Here is a 15,219-nt window from a genome sequence, read left to right as displayed (position 1 = left end):
CCATGATATTCCAGAAATCCCCTGACCCGTACGAACCCTTTGCTTAAACCAGCATATGACAAGGCCCGTCTTAAGTTTACCAATGACCATTTGAATGATACAGGGGAGTCATGGGAGAAAGTTTGGTGGTCAGCTGAGACCAAAATGGAACTTTTTGGTCCTAATTCCACTCACCGTGTTTAGAGGAAGACGAATGATGAGTTCCATCCCAAGAACACCATCCCTCCTGTGAAGCATGGGGGTGGTAGCATCATGCTTTTGGGGTGTTTTTCTGCACAATGGACAGGACGACTGCACTGTATTAAGGAGAGAATGAGCGTGGCCATGTATTGTGACATTCTTGGGAACAACCTCTTTCCCACAGTCAGAGCATTCAAGATAGGTCATGGCTGGGTCTTTCAACATGACAATGAGCGGAAGCACACCACCAGGACAACCAAGGAGTGGCTCCATAAGAAGCACATCAAGGTTCTGACGTGGCTGACCCAGTCTCCTGACCTAAACCCAGTAGAAAATCTTTGGAGGGAGCTGAAACTCTATGTTTCTCAGTGACAGCCCAGAAACCTGACTGATCTAGAGAAGATCTGTGTGGAGGAGTGGGCCAAAATCCCTCCTGCAGTGTGTGCAAACCTGGTGAACAAGTACAGGAAATGTTTGACCTCTGTAATTGCAAACAAAGGCTACTGTACCAAATATCAACATTGGTTTTCCCAGGTGTTCAAATAAGTATTTGCAGCTGTATCACACAAATAAATTATTAAAAAAATCATACATTGTGGTTTCTGAATTTTTCTTTTTTAGATTATCTCTCACAGTGGACATGTACCCACAATTAAAATTTCAGAACCGTCCAAGATTTCTAAGTAAGAAAACTTGCAATATAGTAGGTTGTTCAAATACTTATTTTCTTCACTGTATTACTCAGAACTCACAATTGCAGCAGATCACTACTGAATGACTGACTTTTGTTGTGACAGAGGATAAACGTTCAGTATGGAAGAAAGTCCAAGTTGCCATGGTTTTAGCCACAAGTAAAAAATCCAGAATTGAAATGGGGAAAGAATTTACATGGTCCATAATCCCAGAACAAATGATCTTAATGTATTTTTGCCCGATACAATGAAATTGTCAGTCATTTACAACAACTTCTTCTTTTCCATTTGGCTTGTCCTGTTAGGTTTCACCACAGCGTGTCATCTTAGATGAACGCATATTTGTTTGGAACCATTTTACACTGAATGCTCTTTCTGATGCAACCCCTCCTCATTTAGCCGAGGAGAAAAGCTTACAGCACCCGGTATTCCCGAGCGGTCTCCCATCCAAATACTAACCAGGCCAAAACCTGCTTACCTTCAGAGACCTGATGAGATCGGGCGTTCTCAGGGTAGCATGGCCGTAAACAGTCATTTATAACAACAATCAGTTTTACTTGCACTTGAAACGCTCCTTTTTCCATCACAAAAATTGAGCAGTCTTGATGTAATATCAATGGCAGAAGTAGAGACCAAATTCACTGCATAGCTCGTGTGGAAAAAGGAATTTAATGAAGGGGCAGTATAAACTCATTTTATATAAAGTCATTCTTGGGTGAAATTTCACCACCTCCAATTTGACCAGTTTTCAGGGAAATAAAAAATCTTGAGTTTCTGAACATCGCTTTGTTTGAGTTGGTATGATACTTTATATTACGATTACGTGTGAATTTAGAGTAAATCACCTTGCTCAAACCAGCAAATAATGACAAAGTAGTTGTATTGCATTAAAGACAGTTTAATCACACACACAACAATACAACACAAAAACAATAAAATTAATACAAAAGAAGTTTAAAGAACGAGTAGTTGGGCCAAACAACGAATAGTCACCAAAGTTGAATGAATATTCCCAAACAGGCAAATGTTTTTTCCAGTGAATATAACAAGTGCAGGAATGTTCCAGAAATGGTTAAAAGATGAAAGGCAGAATGCGTATGTGTACCTGTCCCAAGCAGCGGTGGTAAGACGCTCCCCTCGACAGTCCTTCTTGTCTTTAAAGGAAGACTCTCCCCAAAATTATAGGAATGGGGGCACACATCAAAAGTTAGTAGATGAGGGTTCACAGTTTCTTTTAATGCCAGAGTTATCCACAGATTTCACCAACATCTCTAAATTGCAAAATTATTATCGAAATTCCTCTCTCGCTCAGACATTTCGATGAGCCTGGCTGGAAAACTGACAGCCAATCAGCATTTGCCACACCTGCAGTGCTTGCAGTTCTGATCGCTCATCGATGTTTCACCGAACAGAGAACGTCCACTACCTGGCATTTTGTGGCTGTTTTTTGTGAAAAATAATTACAAACAAAGAAAACAAAAATAGCATAATGTACAATGTTCAAGCCTGTGTGTCTGCGCCAGAATACACACAGGTGGAACTTGACGTGTTGGAGAGGGGGCGTGGCACTAACAACGACCAATAACAGTCCTATTATATTGGACTGAGGAGATTTGATGCTTTTCTGATGAGTTAGTTTCGATGTAGCGATGCCAGACTTTTTTTTCCCCCTAATTGTACTTTTCAAGCAGTCAGCCTCTCGCGATCGACCGGCGGTGGGGGTGGGGGGTGGGAGGGTTGCACGCGTGCATCACCGTAAATAGTAACCAGGAAGTGTTATGTGCTCAGAGCCAATAAAGCAAGTATAACAGCGAGTCGACGCTCTGTGTTATTACTACTCCCGCCACTGAGCAAGCAAAATAAAAATAACAATGTACAATGTTCAAGGGTTTGAGCCAGAATACATGTAGGCCCGAACCTGACGTGTTGGAGAGGGGGCATGACGCCCACGGAGGAGCACAACAATCACATAACACGGACTTCGAAGATGTTCCAGACAGGCTCATTTTGAAAGACTGGTGTTCGTGTTGTCTTTGTGACCTAATGCCAACTGTGGCGAAATGCCAGTGTTGTCATGAGTTTGAAAAGGTTGAACAAAAAAAAAATCGAGCGTATCGGAATGAACTTGGATCACGATCAATGTACCTGCATAACATAGACACTAGATAATAGATACGAAGTTGTTTGTTCAGACTAAGACATGTTACATATCTGTTTAGTTATGATCCATGACAATTTGATGAAAGGACCACTTGTAATTTGGTGCGTAAGCATTTTTAATGGGGACTTCCCTAAGTGTTTACACATATGCATTGATCCATCCATCTTCTGAGCCACACGAGGGTCGCGGGAGTGTTGGAGCCTATCCCAGGTCTCAATGGGCAGGAGGCAGGTTACAGACATGCAGACATGGGGAGAACATGCAAACTTCACACGCGGTGGTCCGGGATTGAATCCCGGTCGTCATAACTGTGAGTCCAGCGCTTTACAGCTGCGCCACCGTGCTGCCTCAAAAAGTATGTTGTTGCTTAAACAGTACCGGCACGAGAGGCAAGAGTGTGCTAATGCTATGCGTGCAAATTTCCTTGGCGTATGAACGAGCCTCAACTATGACAGCCACGGCTTTATTCTGTAAGGTTGACCCCAAGGGAGGTTAAAGAAAGAGAAATTTGGGTGCGTTTTCTCAGTTTTGTTGGACAACACATCGGCATATTGGCTTAGCTAGAATGAATGGTCTGTAATGCTAAACACCAGCGACGTCAGGGGCAGGGTCAAGGATGTTTCTTCCGGGTTTGGCTGTGAAGGCTAGCACATATCCAGATTTTGCTCTGATTTAAAAATGTTCTTTAATTTCAATTGACCCCTCCGTACAGGGCACTTAACCACGCCTCCTGAAGTGACGTCACGCCACATGCGCCTACGTCAGACAAACCTTAGCAAAAAGGGTGACGCAGTAAGAAAAGAATAGAGCGAAACCGTCCGATTTACCAGCTGATTTCTCACTCGCATTCTTAGCTAACAGTGAAATATAGTTGAAAAGCAGACAGCAGGGCTTCAAGTATTTCAGCGACGGGTATTTCAATGGTATTTACATGCATATCGACGGAGAAACCATTGATATTAGCTCAAGATCTTTCCAGAGTCAGAGGAAGACCGAGAAGCCACATAATATCATATATTGTAACCAAAAGACAAATTCGTCATTGACAGTTTCCTATTTTCGTGTTACATATCACACTTGTGTGCAGAATCTGTATATGTATCTGTATAGCCGTTTGTGAACCGCCGTATGAACGAAAAGAAGAAGGCGAGGCTTGATTTACGAGTTGTTTCTCTCATTTTCTTTGTGTAACGTCACGCCCTCACCTCAATAATTATTCTTGAATTAGTGCCGAACCTACGTAAGTCCCGACCGAGTACGACAATCACTACTTTAGTGTCCTCAAACATCCTTCTTTCAGTCTTGGTGTCTCGGTGTACGTCGAAGGCTTTTAGGACTGCTAGTCCGGTTTAGCTTAGCTCACTGCCGAGACACGTTTGTGCAGTCAGATCATCGCAAAATATCGCTCAACACAGATCAAGTGTGTCAATCATTCACACTTAGCTATGTTATGCAAGTGAAGAACTGCTAATTCATTTATATGAGACATGTATTGAAAATCAAATATCGGGCATACCTTTGTGCAAACAAACAAAGCCCGGTTTAGCTTAGCTCATTAGCCGCGAACAAAGGGACAGGTTTGTCCAGTCAGATCATTACAAAATATCGCTCAACGCAGATCAAGTGTGTCAATCATTCACACTTAGCTATGTTATGCAACCAAAGAACAGCTACTTCATTATTATGAGACATGTATTGAAAATCAAAAATAGGGCTTACCTTCGTGCAAACATATCTGTTCCGGTTGATGGATTCAGTTGATCATGCGGCCTTCCACAAAGTTTGATCCATCGAAGACATTTTTCATACTCGCGTCTTCTGTTCCGGTTGATTTTAGATGGATTCAGTTGATGATGCGGTCTTCCACAAAGTTTGATCCATTGAAGGCATTTTTCGTACTGGATCGTTGGTTTTGGAAAGGGTACGAATCGAACTCCACCAACTAGCCTTTCAGGATACGTGTCGTCACTATTATAAAGTCCGTGACTACACCTCTTAACCATATCTATTGGTAAAGAACCCAAATACGCGATAAAACGCCAACAGAAGCTATACAGGACCATGCAGCGTTGTCTGAGAAAACTGCGGGTCCAAAAAGGGGTGTGGTTTATGCAGATCTCTGGCCTCTGATTGGTCAGTGACACGGATTGCGCAATTTCTACGGAGGGGTCAATTTGTCAGCATATCCCCTCGGCCCATTGTCTCCACCTTCCCCATCAGCTAGGAGACGAAATAGGAGCTCAACCGGAAGACGAGGACCTCTCCTAACTCCCCTCTTGGACCCTGACAAGCAGATATGATGAGAAGGAGAGAGCCAGTTGTTACTTCTTCCCAGAAAGCATATTCTGTATTACAAGTACTTGTGTACAATTGCAGACAAACCATCATGTTATAGTCATCTTCTTCTTACAATCTTTAACAATTATGCTTGACATTCACTTGTGCATAACAGTCAATTACATCCATATACGCACATATCCACTCTTGCTGTTACTCAATCAAGGACTTCAAAGAATGTCTCAAGGCACTGACCAGCTCATGCAGAGGAGTCAGGAACTACAGTGTGTCAGGAGGAAAAAAACACTCTTCAACTTGACGCCCAGGTCCCTACTCAGCAACCTCAGCAGGTTCTCTTGAGAAGGTCTACCCTCGCTAGGCCAGCCTGTCTGCCAGCCATGTTCTACTGTGAGAGCAGTTGGGATCCAACCGATAAAATGTACTCATCTGTTCCCCGATATCTCAGGTCTCCATCCTTTTCAAATGCCAATCCCATATCAATACCTACCAGTCATGAACCCAGACTATTATGAGACAAGCGATAAATAGGAAAAAATAAGAATAAGATAAGAAAAAAAAACAGGCATCCAATTACCACGCATACATTACACACGTGCAGGGATGAGAATGACCAATTTGGAAAAACACTGAAAATGTCTGTCGGTTGGGAGGGGCATTTGAGCTCCTATCAGAACACAGAGTGCACAGCACTTTGCCGGGAATGTCCACTTTTTGTTTGTGTTCGGTTAGACATGTTGATACCATTTTCGATCCTATCTGCACGGTTACACTTTTTTCAAGCCATGCCCGTCTCAAACAGTTTTTGATTCCAGCATCCTTGTCAATTGCCCTCGCTAATTCTTCATCCTTTTTTTCCTAACACTTTCGCCGTCGTAAAACTTTGAACACACCGTCGCTCAGTTCGCGCTAAGTCCCACGCGCCATTACTTGGCTAACTAACAAGTTACAGGGCGATTTCTGAGAACCGAGAACACATGTACATGGCAATGGTGAAACTCGATTAAACACTAACACGATTGGATCGTTATACTGTATAAATCTGGTGTCCAATCGAGTAATCTGCCGCAAACGAGTTTTAATGTTTATGTCGCAAAATGCAAGTATTTACACTTACAAGCAAGTTAGAACAGCATATGATAGTTGTGCTTGTGCTAGCACTAAGCTGAACTTGCAGCTTGGAGCCCACCACCGAGAGGCAGGCGCACGATACCCTACCCCCCTGAAATTTTTTTCAACGGATTTGCGCTTATCTCGAGAATGGTCATTTTGGTCTGAAAAAGTACAAAACCCGCCGATCGGCGGAAAATTCTCATCCCTGCACGTGGCACATTCGGAAGCTTAGCTACGGGAAAAGCAATAGAGTACTGTTTATAAGAATCTCATTAGATTGTGTCAGGAGCCACTTGGTGAGAGTGTGATATACACAAATGAGGAGCTCAAGTGGGATATACACAAAGGTGGAGTTTAAGGGTTACTGTGGTGGGGGGCAGAGCCAAAAGTTGACCGGGACTTGACCGCAGCAACCATAAAGGGGACTGGAATCTCACTTCTTACTCCAGAATATGCTTTTCGGGGAAGAAGTAACAACTGGCTCTCTTCTTCTCATCAGTTGTGCCTGTCGAACGGCGGTCTTGCCCGCTTTGTTCCTGGCGGGGTAGGCCTGCGCAACCTGGTGAAGTGGTCGACCACTACTAAAATATACTCGTACCCACCTCTGGAGGCTTCCAGAGGCAAAAAGTCATTACACAGCAACTCAAGCAGAGAACTTGACGTGAGACTCCCCATGGGTGCTCTCTCATGTGTAACTGGCTTCTTCTGTTTAATACAAGGTTATTTTCTGCTCACATACTCTTCTATTTCTCTTTTCACAAAAAGGCCAGTAGAATAATGCTCGTGCCAGACTCAAAACTTTCCCAACACCCACGTGCCCCATGTTGTTATGTAGCCAGGTGAGCACTATCTGCTTGTATGTGGTGGGAAGGACAAGCTGTTGTATTCCTGCACTCGTCCTAAAGAGAATAGCATCCCTTAAAGGAAGACTCTGCTCAAAATTCATATGTACAATAAACCTTCCAATGTGAAGTAATATTATTATTACATAGGCAAAAGAGTGAGAGGAAGACCAAAGAAAAGGTTGGTGGATGTTGTGAGGGAGGACATGAGGACAGTGGTTGTTGGAGAGGAGGATGCACGAGATAAGCTTAAAACGAAAAAGATGACACGCTGTGGCGACCCCTAATGGGACAAGCTGAAAGAAAAAGAAGATACAGTGGTACCTCGGTTTTTGAACGTCTTGGTTTTCGCACAAATCGGTTTTTAAACAAAATTTAGATTTTTTTGCTTTGTTTTCAAACGAAAATCGGCATTTGAACACCCCGACCAGCTGACCCACAACGATTTATTATTATGCTCTGGAATGCACCCCCGAAAAAAACGGAAAAGGCGTAACTCGCGTGACCCCACGCATCAGCACGCGGCGCAACCAGTTTATACAAACTCCTCGATTCCCAGTAGTGTAGTGACTTATTTTCTTCAAATTGAGCAACATTAACCCTGATCATGGCTCCAAAGAAGGCAAATAGAACTGCTGGTGCTGAAAAAAGGAAAGTAGTGCATAAAACTGTCGACTTCAAGAAGGATTTGCATGAATCTGGTGTGCGTGCTTCTGAGCTATCGAAGTATGGCATGGCGAAATCGACAATCAGCACCATCCTGAAACACAAGAATGCCTTCAAAGCAAGTAATGTTGCTAAAAGAGCAACCGTGTTGACCAACCAGAGGCCACAGATCTTGGAGGAAGTCGAAACATTGCTTCGTATTTTCGTGAACGAGCTCGAAGACGGAGGAGCCGTGAGCCTAAACGCGGCGAGCGAGTTCCGGGGCTCGGGAGCTCACACGTCATACTCTGCGTCATTCCGCCCGAAAAACCATCCGAATATTCACCATTATTTACAGCAACAGGTTCAAATCTATATGGAAGGATTCCTCCATCTTCCCGATCAATCAATACTGCTATTTCTTCATCAGATGAGGATAAATCCGAGAAATAGCACTGGGCATAATGGTGTCCCATGTAATCGAGCGTTTGGAACGGCACGTAATACGTCACATCCGCACACGTAGGTTATGTGACTCGGGAAAATGGCGACGCACCTGAAAATTCGTAATGGTCGACAAAAATCTTCTCAAAACTCTATTAAATGAGAGAAGATTTAACATCACATTATCAAGATAGCGTACATATTACACGATCTATTGGATACATTGTTTATGCAAACCACCGGAATTTTCCTTTAAGTTTCTCTTGTCAGAGAATCTTTGTCCACAAATTGAGCACAAAAAAGGCTTCTCACGACTGTGGGTTCCTGTGTGTATTTTTATCACTCCTTCTGTGAGAAATTTTGAGAGCAAATAAAGCAGGAAAAAGTTTTTTCAGTGTGTGTTCTTGTGTGTATTTTTAAGTGGTCCTTCTGTGAGAAGCTTTGACCACTAAATGAACACGAAAACCTCATAGACTTATCATTAAAATAAAACTTGTAATTTCTTAAAATAAAAAAAAAATCTTTTCATAGGAAAACTCTCATCCTGGATAAAACAGAGGAAAAGTGATGGAGTGACATTTAGTGACGTTTTCCCAAATAACTATTTTGGCCTCAAACAGATTTTGATCTTTTGTTTCATTTTAGAATACTGGAGTTTCCTCTTTTTTTTTTTTTTTTTTTAACTTCAAAGGTTTGAACTTTTAGTGTTTAAACAAGAGAAATGTGAGAAAATGTTAATGGCTGAGAAAAATTTATAAAGTGTGTAGTGTTTTAACAACCTGAAAACATCCCAGTCCTCAGAAGTGCAAGGCCGACGCTCGAAAGTTGCACCGCCGTGCTGCTGCCTTAAAATATAAATTGAAAAGATACAGTAAACGAATGAAAAGAAAAAAATAGGAAACAAAAAAATACTTGTATCCTTAGCTCCAATCACGTAAGGGCCCGTAATTCAAAAGTGCGGACAGTCGTGAAAAGATACGCACGTGGACAATCAATTTGTTTTCAGTGTGACATGTTACATCACCTTCACATTGTTCATCATCATCAGTGTCAGGAGACTCTGATGTCAGGTCATCATGATGTGATAGTGGCGCTAAGAGTCCACCTAGGTATGATCCTCTGTTTTGGTCTCCATCACTTTCTCTTCTCATGTGTTGCCTTAAGCTGCTGCTTGGAGGCTCCCCCCCTCTGCTCTCCTCACTTTTACCTTCATCTTCACTCTTCATAGGGACACCAGTCATTGGAAATTTGCTGGTATCCTCCTCCTTTTCCTGTTTGATGTGGGGTTGCTTTTCTTCCTTCTCTTTTTTAATTGAAATCGGCCCCTCTTCATCAATTTCCTCTTTAATGTGAAGAGGATCGGGCTCCTGCCACTTCATTCGAAGATCTTCTGTGATGTCTGCAACATAAAAAAAACACACATGGCTTGGTAAATATTTTCTTGCGTGACTTTGATGTTGTGTATTACCGTTTAGCTTCATGTTTAAGGTTAATGTGAAAATCAGAGAAGTTTGATATATTGCATTAAATAAAATTGGGCAGGCCAACATCAAAAATAAAATACCAAAATGTAAACTGTCATGAGTGGGACTGGACCATTGCCAGGAGGGGCGTGGCTTGGTCACAGCTCTGGGCGGTGCCACCTCTTGCACTCGTCACAGCTGTTGCGCATTCGGCATATTAAGTAATCGTTTATTTATGTTGGAATTTACGTCACGGGCATTTGCCAGTTCATCGAGTTGCACTGTGTTACCGTGTGCGGAAACTCCTTCTGCAATAAAACCCACTGGACATTATGCTGTTGTTTCGGAGTCATGCATTTGGGTCCTTCCCCGCACCGATGGCACGTGACAGAAAACTAACATTCATAAAACGTTTTAGGACAACACAGTGGAGCCTGAATACTCCCAGTTTGACATTTATAAAGCTTTCTATATAGTTTTTTTTTGTGTGTAACAGTGGCCTCTTTTAAAAATAATTTCAGAAGTAGTAAATACAAAAATACTGAGTTAAAAATAATGGGTCACAGATCCATCCCTTGGCTATTTATTCAGGAGGGGGAGAGTCAAACCGGCCACACCAACAATCCACCAGACAACGGAGAGTTGGGCAGTGCACGAGACCGGATGCTGCTGGCAGACCTGAACAAGAAACTCTGCTTTCCATCTGAGATTGTAACTACCACCCTACGACCAGATGTAGTGCTTTGGTCTGCCTCCCTCAAGCTCGTTTACATCATCGAGCTCACAGTGCCCTGGGAGGGGGGAGTCAAGGAGGCGTATGAGTGGAAGCGGTTGAGGTATGCAGGACTTGCACCCGAAGTGCAACAGCAAGGCTGGAGAGCAGAGGTACGCCCGGTGGAAGTTGGCTGCAGAATGTTTACAGCCTCCTCAACATCCAGGCTCCTCAGAGAGTTGAGAGTCCGAGGGAAGACCCATCAGCAGCCAGTCAGAGATCTTTCCTAGGCGGTGGAAAAGGCCAGCCAGTGGCTGTGGATAAAGAGGAAAGACCCCAATTGGGCCCTCAGGAGAATTGATGGCACCTAGGGGGTAAACCTGGGATGCTGGGATTCACTGCTAAACCCTCTTGAGAGTGTCGTGGGCCTATCAGCGAAACAGTTAATGATGGAAGGAAGCCCACCTGATAACCCGTAGCGTGCCATCACTCAATAGAACATCCCACAAAACCTCATCGGAGCCGACATAAGCATGAATAGAGGGATATTTACATCTAGTGCTACATATAACATATAATGGGGAAAATGGATTTGATCTACAAGCAAATGGAGTCAGTATCACTGGCTGAAGTGTATTTTATTAAGGATCACTTACACTTTACCACCAAAAGTCAAAGTTTCTTTGTATTTCAATAAATTATTCACTTCTTTGATTTTGACATCTTGAACACGTTGGACAAAATGCATGCATTCTCAAGAAAATACATTTTGGAGCAATTGGGAAATAAAGAATTCCATTTTGTACACTCCTTTTTCATCAACAAAATCCAACATTAAAATCACTGGCACAGCTGAAGAGGGAAAAGAAATGTGCTGTACTATGAATAGTAATCAATTTTTTATACATTCACATTCATTTTATAGATCGTAGAAATCAGGTTGAACAGAAAAAATATGGATTGGAAAGGATAAAGGATGTGTCAGATTCTGCTTATCCGCAGGATTAATCGGGAGAAATGTCCTGACCGTCTCTCCAGTTAAAGGGTTAAGCTACCACTTTACTCCAGCCGACTCTAACTCCGTGCGTGCAGGAGGACGGGAGCTTCTTAAGTCGGTGTCGAGATGAATTCGCCTAGGTGAACTAACTGCCTTTAGTTTTGCAGAGCCAATTCGGTCTGCCCCCACTTATCAGCCTTGTCGAGTAACCTTTCAGAGTAACAAGGTGACAAAGTGTTCACTCCGCTTTTATAGCAGCTTCATCTCTTATGACTCGATTGCACTTGGCATTGACCTAATAAATTTAACTATCCTTATTAGGATCGTATGGATTTGTTTTATCTTAAACCGGAGATTATCAATGAGTGACTGATTAAAATAAAATTCTACGACTAAATGATGTTAATGTCGTTGACGCTCGATCTTTAATGAGGTAGAATGGTAATAATGAGATAACTCAATATAAGAATGACAAAGATAGATGAAGATGGAAATTTTAAGAATTTGATAAAATGATGAAAATTGTTCAGATAACATTACTCGACAGTCATTCCCGCCACACGGTTGCGATGTTAAGGCAAAATTTGATGTTAATTGAACATAAATCAATACAAGTAAAAATGGTTAAAATGATGAAACTGATGGTAAGCAGGATGAGATAAATGATAAAAATAGTAAAAAGCAATATAAATGAGGTGAGATTCAAAGTGTCTAAAAGCATCAGAAATTAGGGAAAATACATAGAAACATTTTTGAGTGAGCCCGTTAGGGGTGATCAAGTCTATGTAGCTCGAAGCCTAACTTAATAATAAGGGTTTTCGGGATTAAGGATAAATTGTCAAGCCAACTTGTCCTTCATAGGTAACCACGTAATATCGCTGGTATTTTCCTGCCATTACCTTATTATAGTTGTTTTACTTGCGCCCAATCTCAAAAAGAGTCGTCAATCTAGGCACTCCAAATTGCCAAATTCCTTCTCCCTGCCAGGTTGCCACACGACTATTATACCTTGTCTCTTTGTCAGCGAAAACTGAACAAAAAAGCCCCGAACTTCTGTATCCAAGGTTTTTAATAGCTTTTTGGTGGAACATTCTGGAAAATGTTGGCTGAATCTATGCGTAGTGGGCCCCATTTGCCATTCCTGGCTTGACTTGTCACGCCCTTCTTTAGCTTCACTCAATTTTGTCATTCTCCCTTTAATTAATAAATGCATCTTTAAAAAAATATAACCACAACTCGCGTTCGGTTTCACCCTAGTTTTGAACATTAGCATAAATGTATCAACATTCTTGTGAATACAATTCTCTCATGCATCCTCAGGCTTCTTTTAGTTGGTTGCTCATCATGTGTTGCCTTGTCTGAGAGAGACACCCATACACAGGTTATATTCTTTTCACAAAGCCGTTTCAAACCATCATATTTTCTGCTAAAAGTTTAATGGAAAAATAGTTGAAATCAATTTCTGCTTGTAGACATCCTGCGTGGTGATTCGAGTGTGACGGGCTTCCTGTTCAGTAACTCGACGCTGCAAACGTCTTGAAAAAGCATTGGGTGTGACCCGGTAGCTGCATCATGTTGCTGTCTTTATGTCAAAAATAAGATGTGAATACAATGACAAGACAATAATTGGGTTCTTAAGGTTGCTAACCCCGATATATGTATGTACTACAAAGATATAAATAAATAATCAGGTTTATATAAGGTTACTGACTTTGGTATACATATGCAATACACTGAGATGCTCAGTGGGTAGACTACGTTTATCAGAGAGATCTTTGCCGTGCTGGTGACCCAATCAAGTATAATTTTGTTTGGCGACATCTGGTGTTCAATTTGAGAGTTGGTGTGAGGGCTCAGCTCAACACATGAACCCAAGCCATACAAGTCAATTATCAATTCGCTCCATTGCTATTTGTGGTATGGCCACCTACTTGACAGATGACATAAAAATGGCAACAGGCAACAAGTATCACTTTCTTGCAAACCTCACCGAAAGTGTGGCTTCATGTCCCCCATAAAATACTGTGTATGTAAACATTTCTACTCAAGGCAGCCTAAACAGTCACTCACATTTGACGGGCGCAAATGTGCTCGTGTGCCTCCGTGCTTGCAAATCTGCACAGTCGAGCACGAAAAATCATGCCCGTAAAATTTGTTACGAGGAGAAAAAAATAGATATAAAAGGACGTCGCTTATTTTGTGTAGTCTTGACATTATTTTCCGAGTTTATTTCATAAACATTGGTAACTAAAGAAGCCTGCTCCAAAACAACCAGTATTCACCCGGAAACAGGAAATGCAAGTTAACCGTACTGTGCATGTACGGAAGTTAGGCCGAAACCGCATGTTCAGAGCTGCTTCACGTACTGCCAGCGCATTTACGTGGAAAGTCATCAACATAATGAGCCATGTCAAAGGAAATTCAGTTATACCCGAGGTGTTTATTGCGTTGATCCCGATGCGTGCTCCCCCCCCACAACAATACGTCACGAGGACCTTTCCGACTGGCGATCTTCAGCTCCGCCCCCCCCTTAGCTACAGTTGCCATGCCCCACAATCTTCCAAAATGGCGACTGAACATAATAGGTTTGAACTGGGTCCTCTATCGCGTATTCCATATAATATTGGGGTATGTTTTTTGCCAAATGCGTTGGTCTTGTCCAAGTGTTCTACAGTATGTGTTCATATAATTTTTAATTTACAGTTATATTAATCCAGTAAGTTATTTTAAGATCTTGAGATTCCATCCCTAATCACACCTGCAACTTTATCTGCGAACATGACTCACCACACCCGTACATTTTTCAAATGTGAGTGACTATGTGTGTGTGTTCCGTATATATATATATATATATATATATATATATATATATACACACACACACACACACACACCACACACACACACACACACACACACACACACACACACACACACACACACAAATACATCCACACACACATCCACACACAGGGCAAAGGCTGCACAATGGCGTAGCTGTAGAGCGTTGGCCTCACAGTTCTTCAGGTCGGGGTTAAAAATCCCAGCCTGGGCTGTGTGGAATTTGCATGTTCTCCCTGTGCCTATGTGGGTTTCCTCCCACATACCAAAAACATGCATTGATTTAAGACTGCAAACTGCCCCAAGGTGTGATTGTGTGACTGTTGTCTGTCCCTATGTGCCCTGCGATTGGCTGGCAACCAGTTTCGAGTGTACCTTTCCTCCTGCCTGAAGATATCTGTGATAGGCTCCAGCACTCTCGTTACCCTTGTGAGGATAAGCAGCTGAGAAAATGGATGGATATATATTTTGATTAGCACAATATTTTAGCTTTTACGGATCACATAAGGTCAAATCAGATCAGAAGCCGTTTGGGGACAAGAGATGTTTGTTTTGGGGTGAAGATAGAATAATAAAAGTTGGCACACAGAAGAGTTGTGATTGTCAGTCAATAACGAGAACTACTTTCATTTTACATATTAACATTAAAAACTTCTTGATCATGGCTTTTCCTTCCAACACACTTGTGTGTGTGTGTGAGCCTGATTTTGAAGAGAATGTTTGAGAACAAACTGAGCAGGAAAAAAAAAGTTTCTCACCAGTGTGTGTTGTTGTGTGTGGTTTTAATTTTCCTTTATCAGCAAATCTTTGACCACAAGCTGTGCAGGAAAAAGG

At 42.1% G+C, this 15,219-nt stretch overlaps 2 protein-coding genes and 1 pseudogene across 7 annotated transcripts in view; 1 reads left to right on the top strand and 2 right to left on the bottom strand.

Annotated features, from left to right (window-relative positions):
• LOC133493809 (gastrula zinc finger protein XlCGF57.1-like) overlaps positions 1 to 15,219 on the top strand; it is a 176,643-nt gene that overhangs the window by 140,643 nt on the left and 20,781 nt on the right. The gene's annotated exons all lie outside the window — the stretch shown is intronic.
• The window catches only part of LOC133493796 (gastrula zinc finger protein XlCGF57.1-like), a 29,775-nt gene that overhangs the window by 5,297 nt on the left and 9,259 nt on the right, over positions 1 to 15,219 (bottom strand). For 2 of the 6 annotated variants that reach the window (XM_061807591.1, XM_061807589.1), the window contains 2 exons: positions 9,397 to 9,771; positions 9,152 to 9,217 (listed from right to left, as the gene is read on the bottom strand). The exons of 1 other annotated variant lie outside the window; for it this stretch is intronic. In XM_061807591.1, the coding sequence (XP_061663575.1) occupies positions 9,152 to 9,217; positions 9,397 to 9,771 (441 nt within the window). Of the gene's footprint in view, positions 1 to 174; positions 297 to 9,151; positions 9,218 to 9,396; positions 9,772 to 15,219 lie in introns of those variants that run through there. 3 more of the 6 variants (XM_061807593.1, XM_061807594.1, XM_061807590.1) reach the window with 3 other exon arrangements.
• LOC133494051 (5S ribosomal RNA) lies at positions 1,283 to 1,401 on the bottom strand (annotated as a pseudogene).

The sequence above is a fragment of the Syngnathoides biaculeatus genome, chromosome 20 (assembly GCF_019802595.1).
Source record: "Syngnathoides biaculeatus isolate LvHL_M chromosome 20, ASM1980259v1, whole genome shotgun sequence".
NCBI lineage: Eukaryota > Metazoa > Chordata > Actinopteri > Syngnathiformes > Syngnathidae > Syngnathoides > Syngnathoides biaculeatus.
The sequence above is the reverse complement of the archived record's forward strand: the minus strand, read 5'-3'. Positions and strand labels throughout refer to the sequence as shown.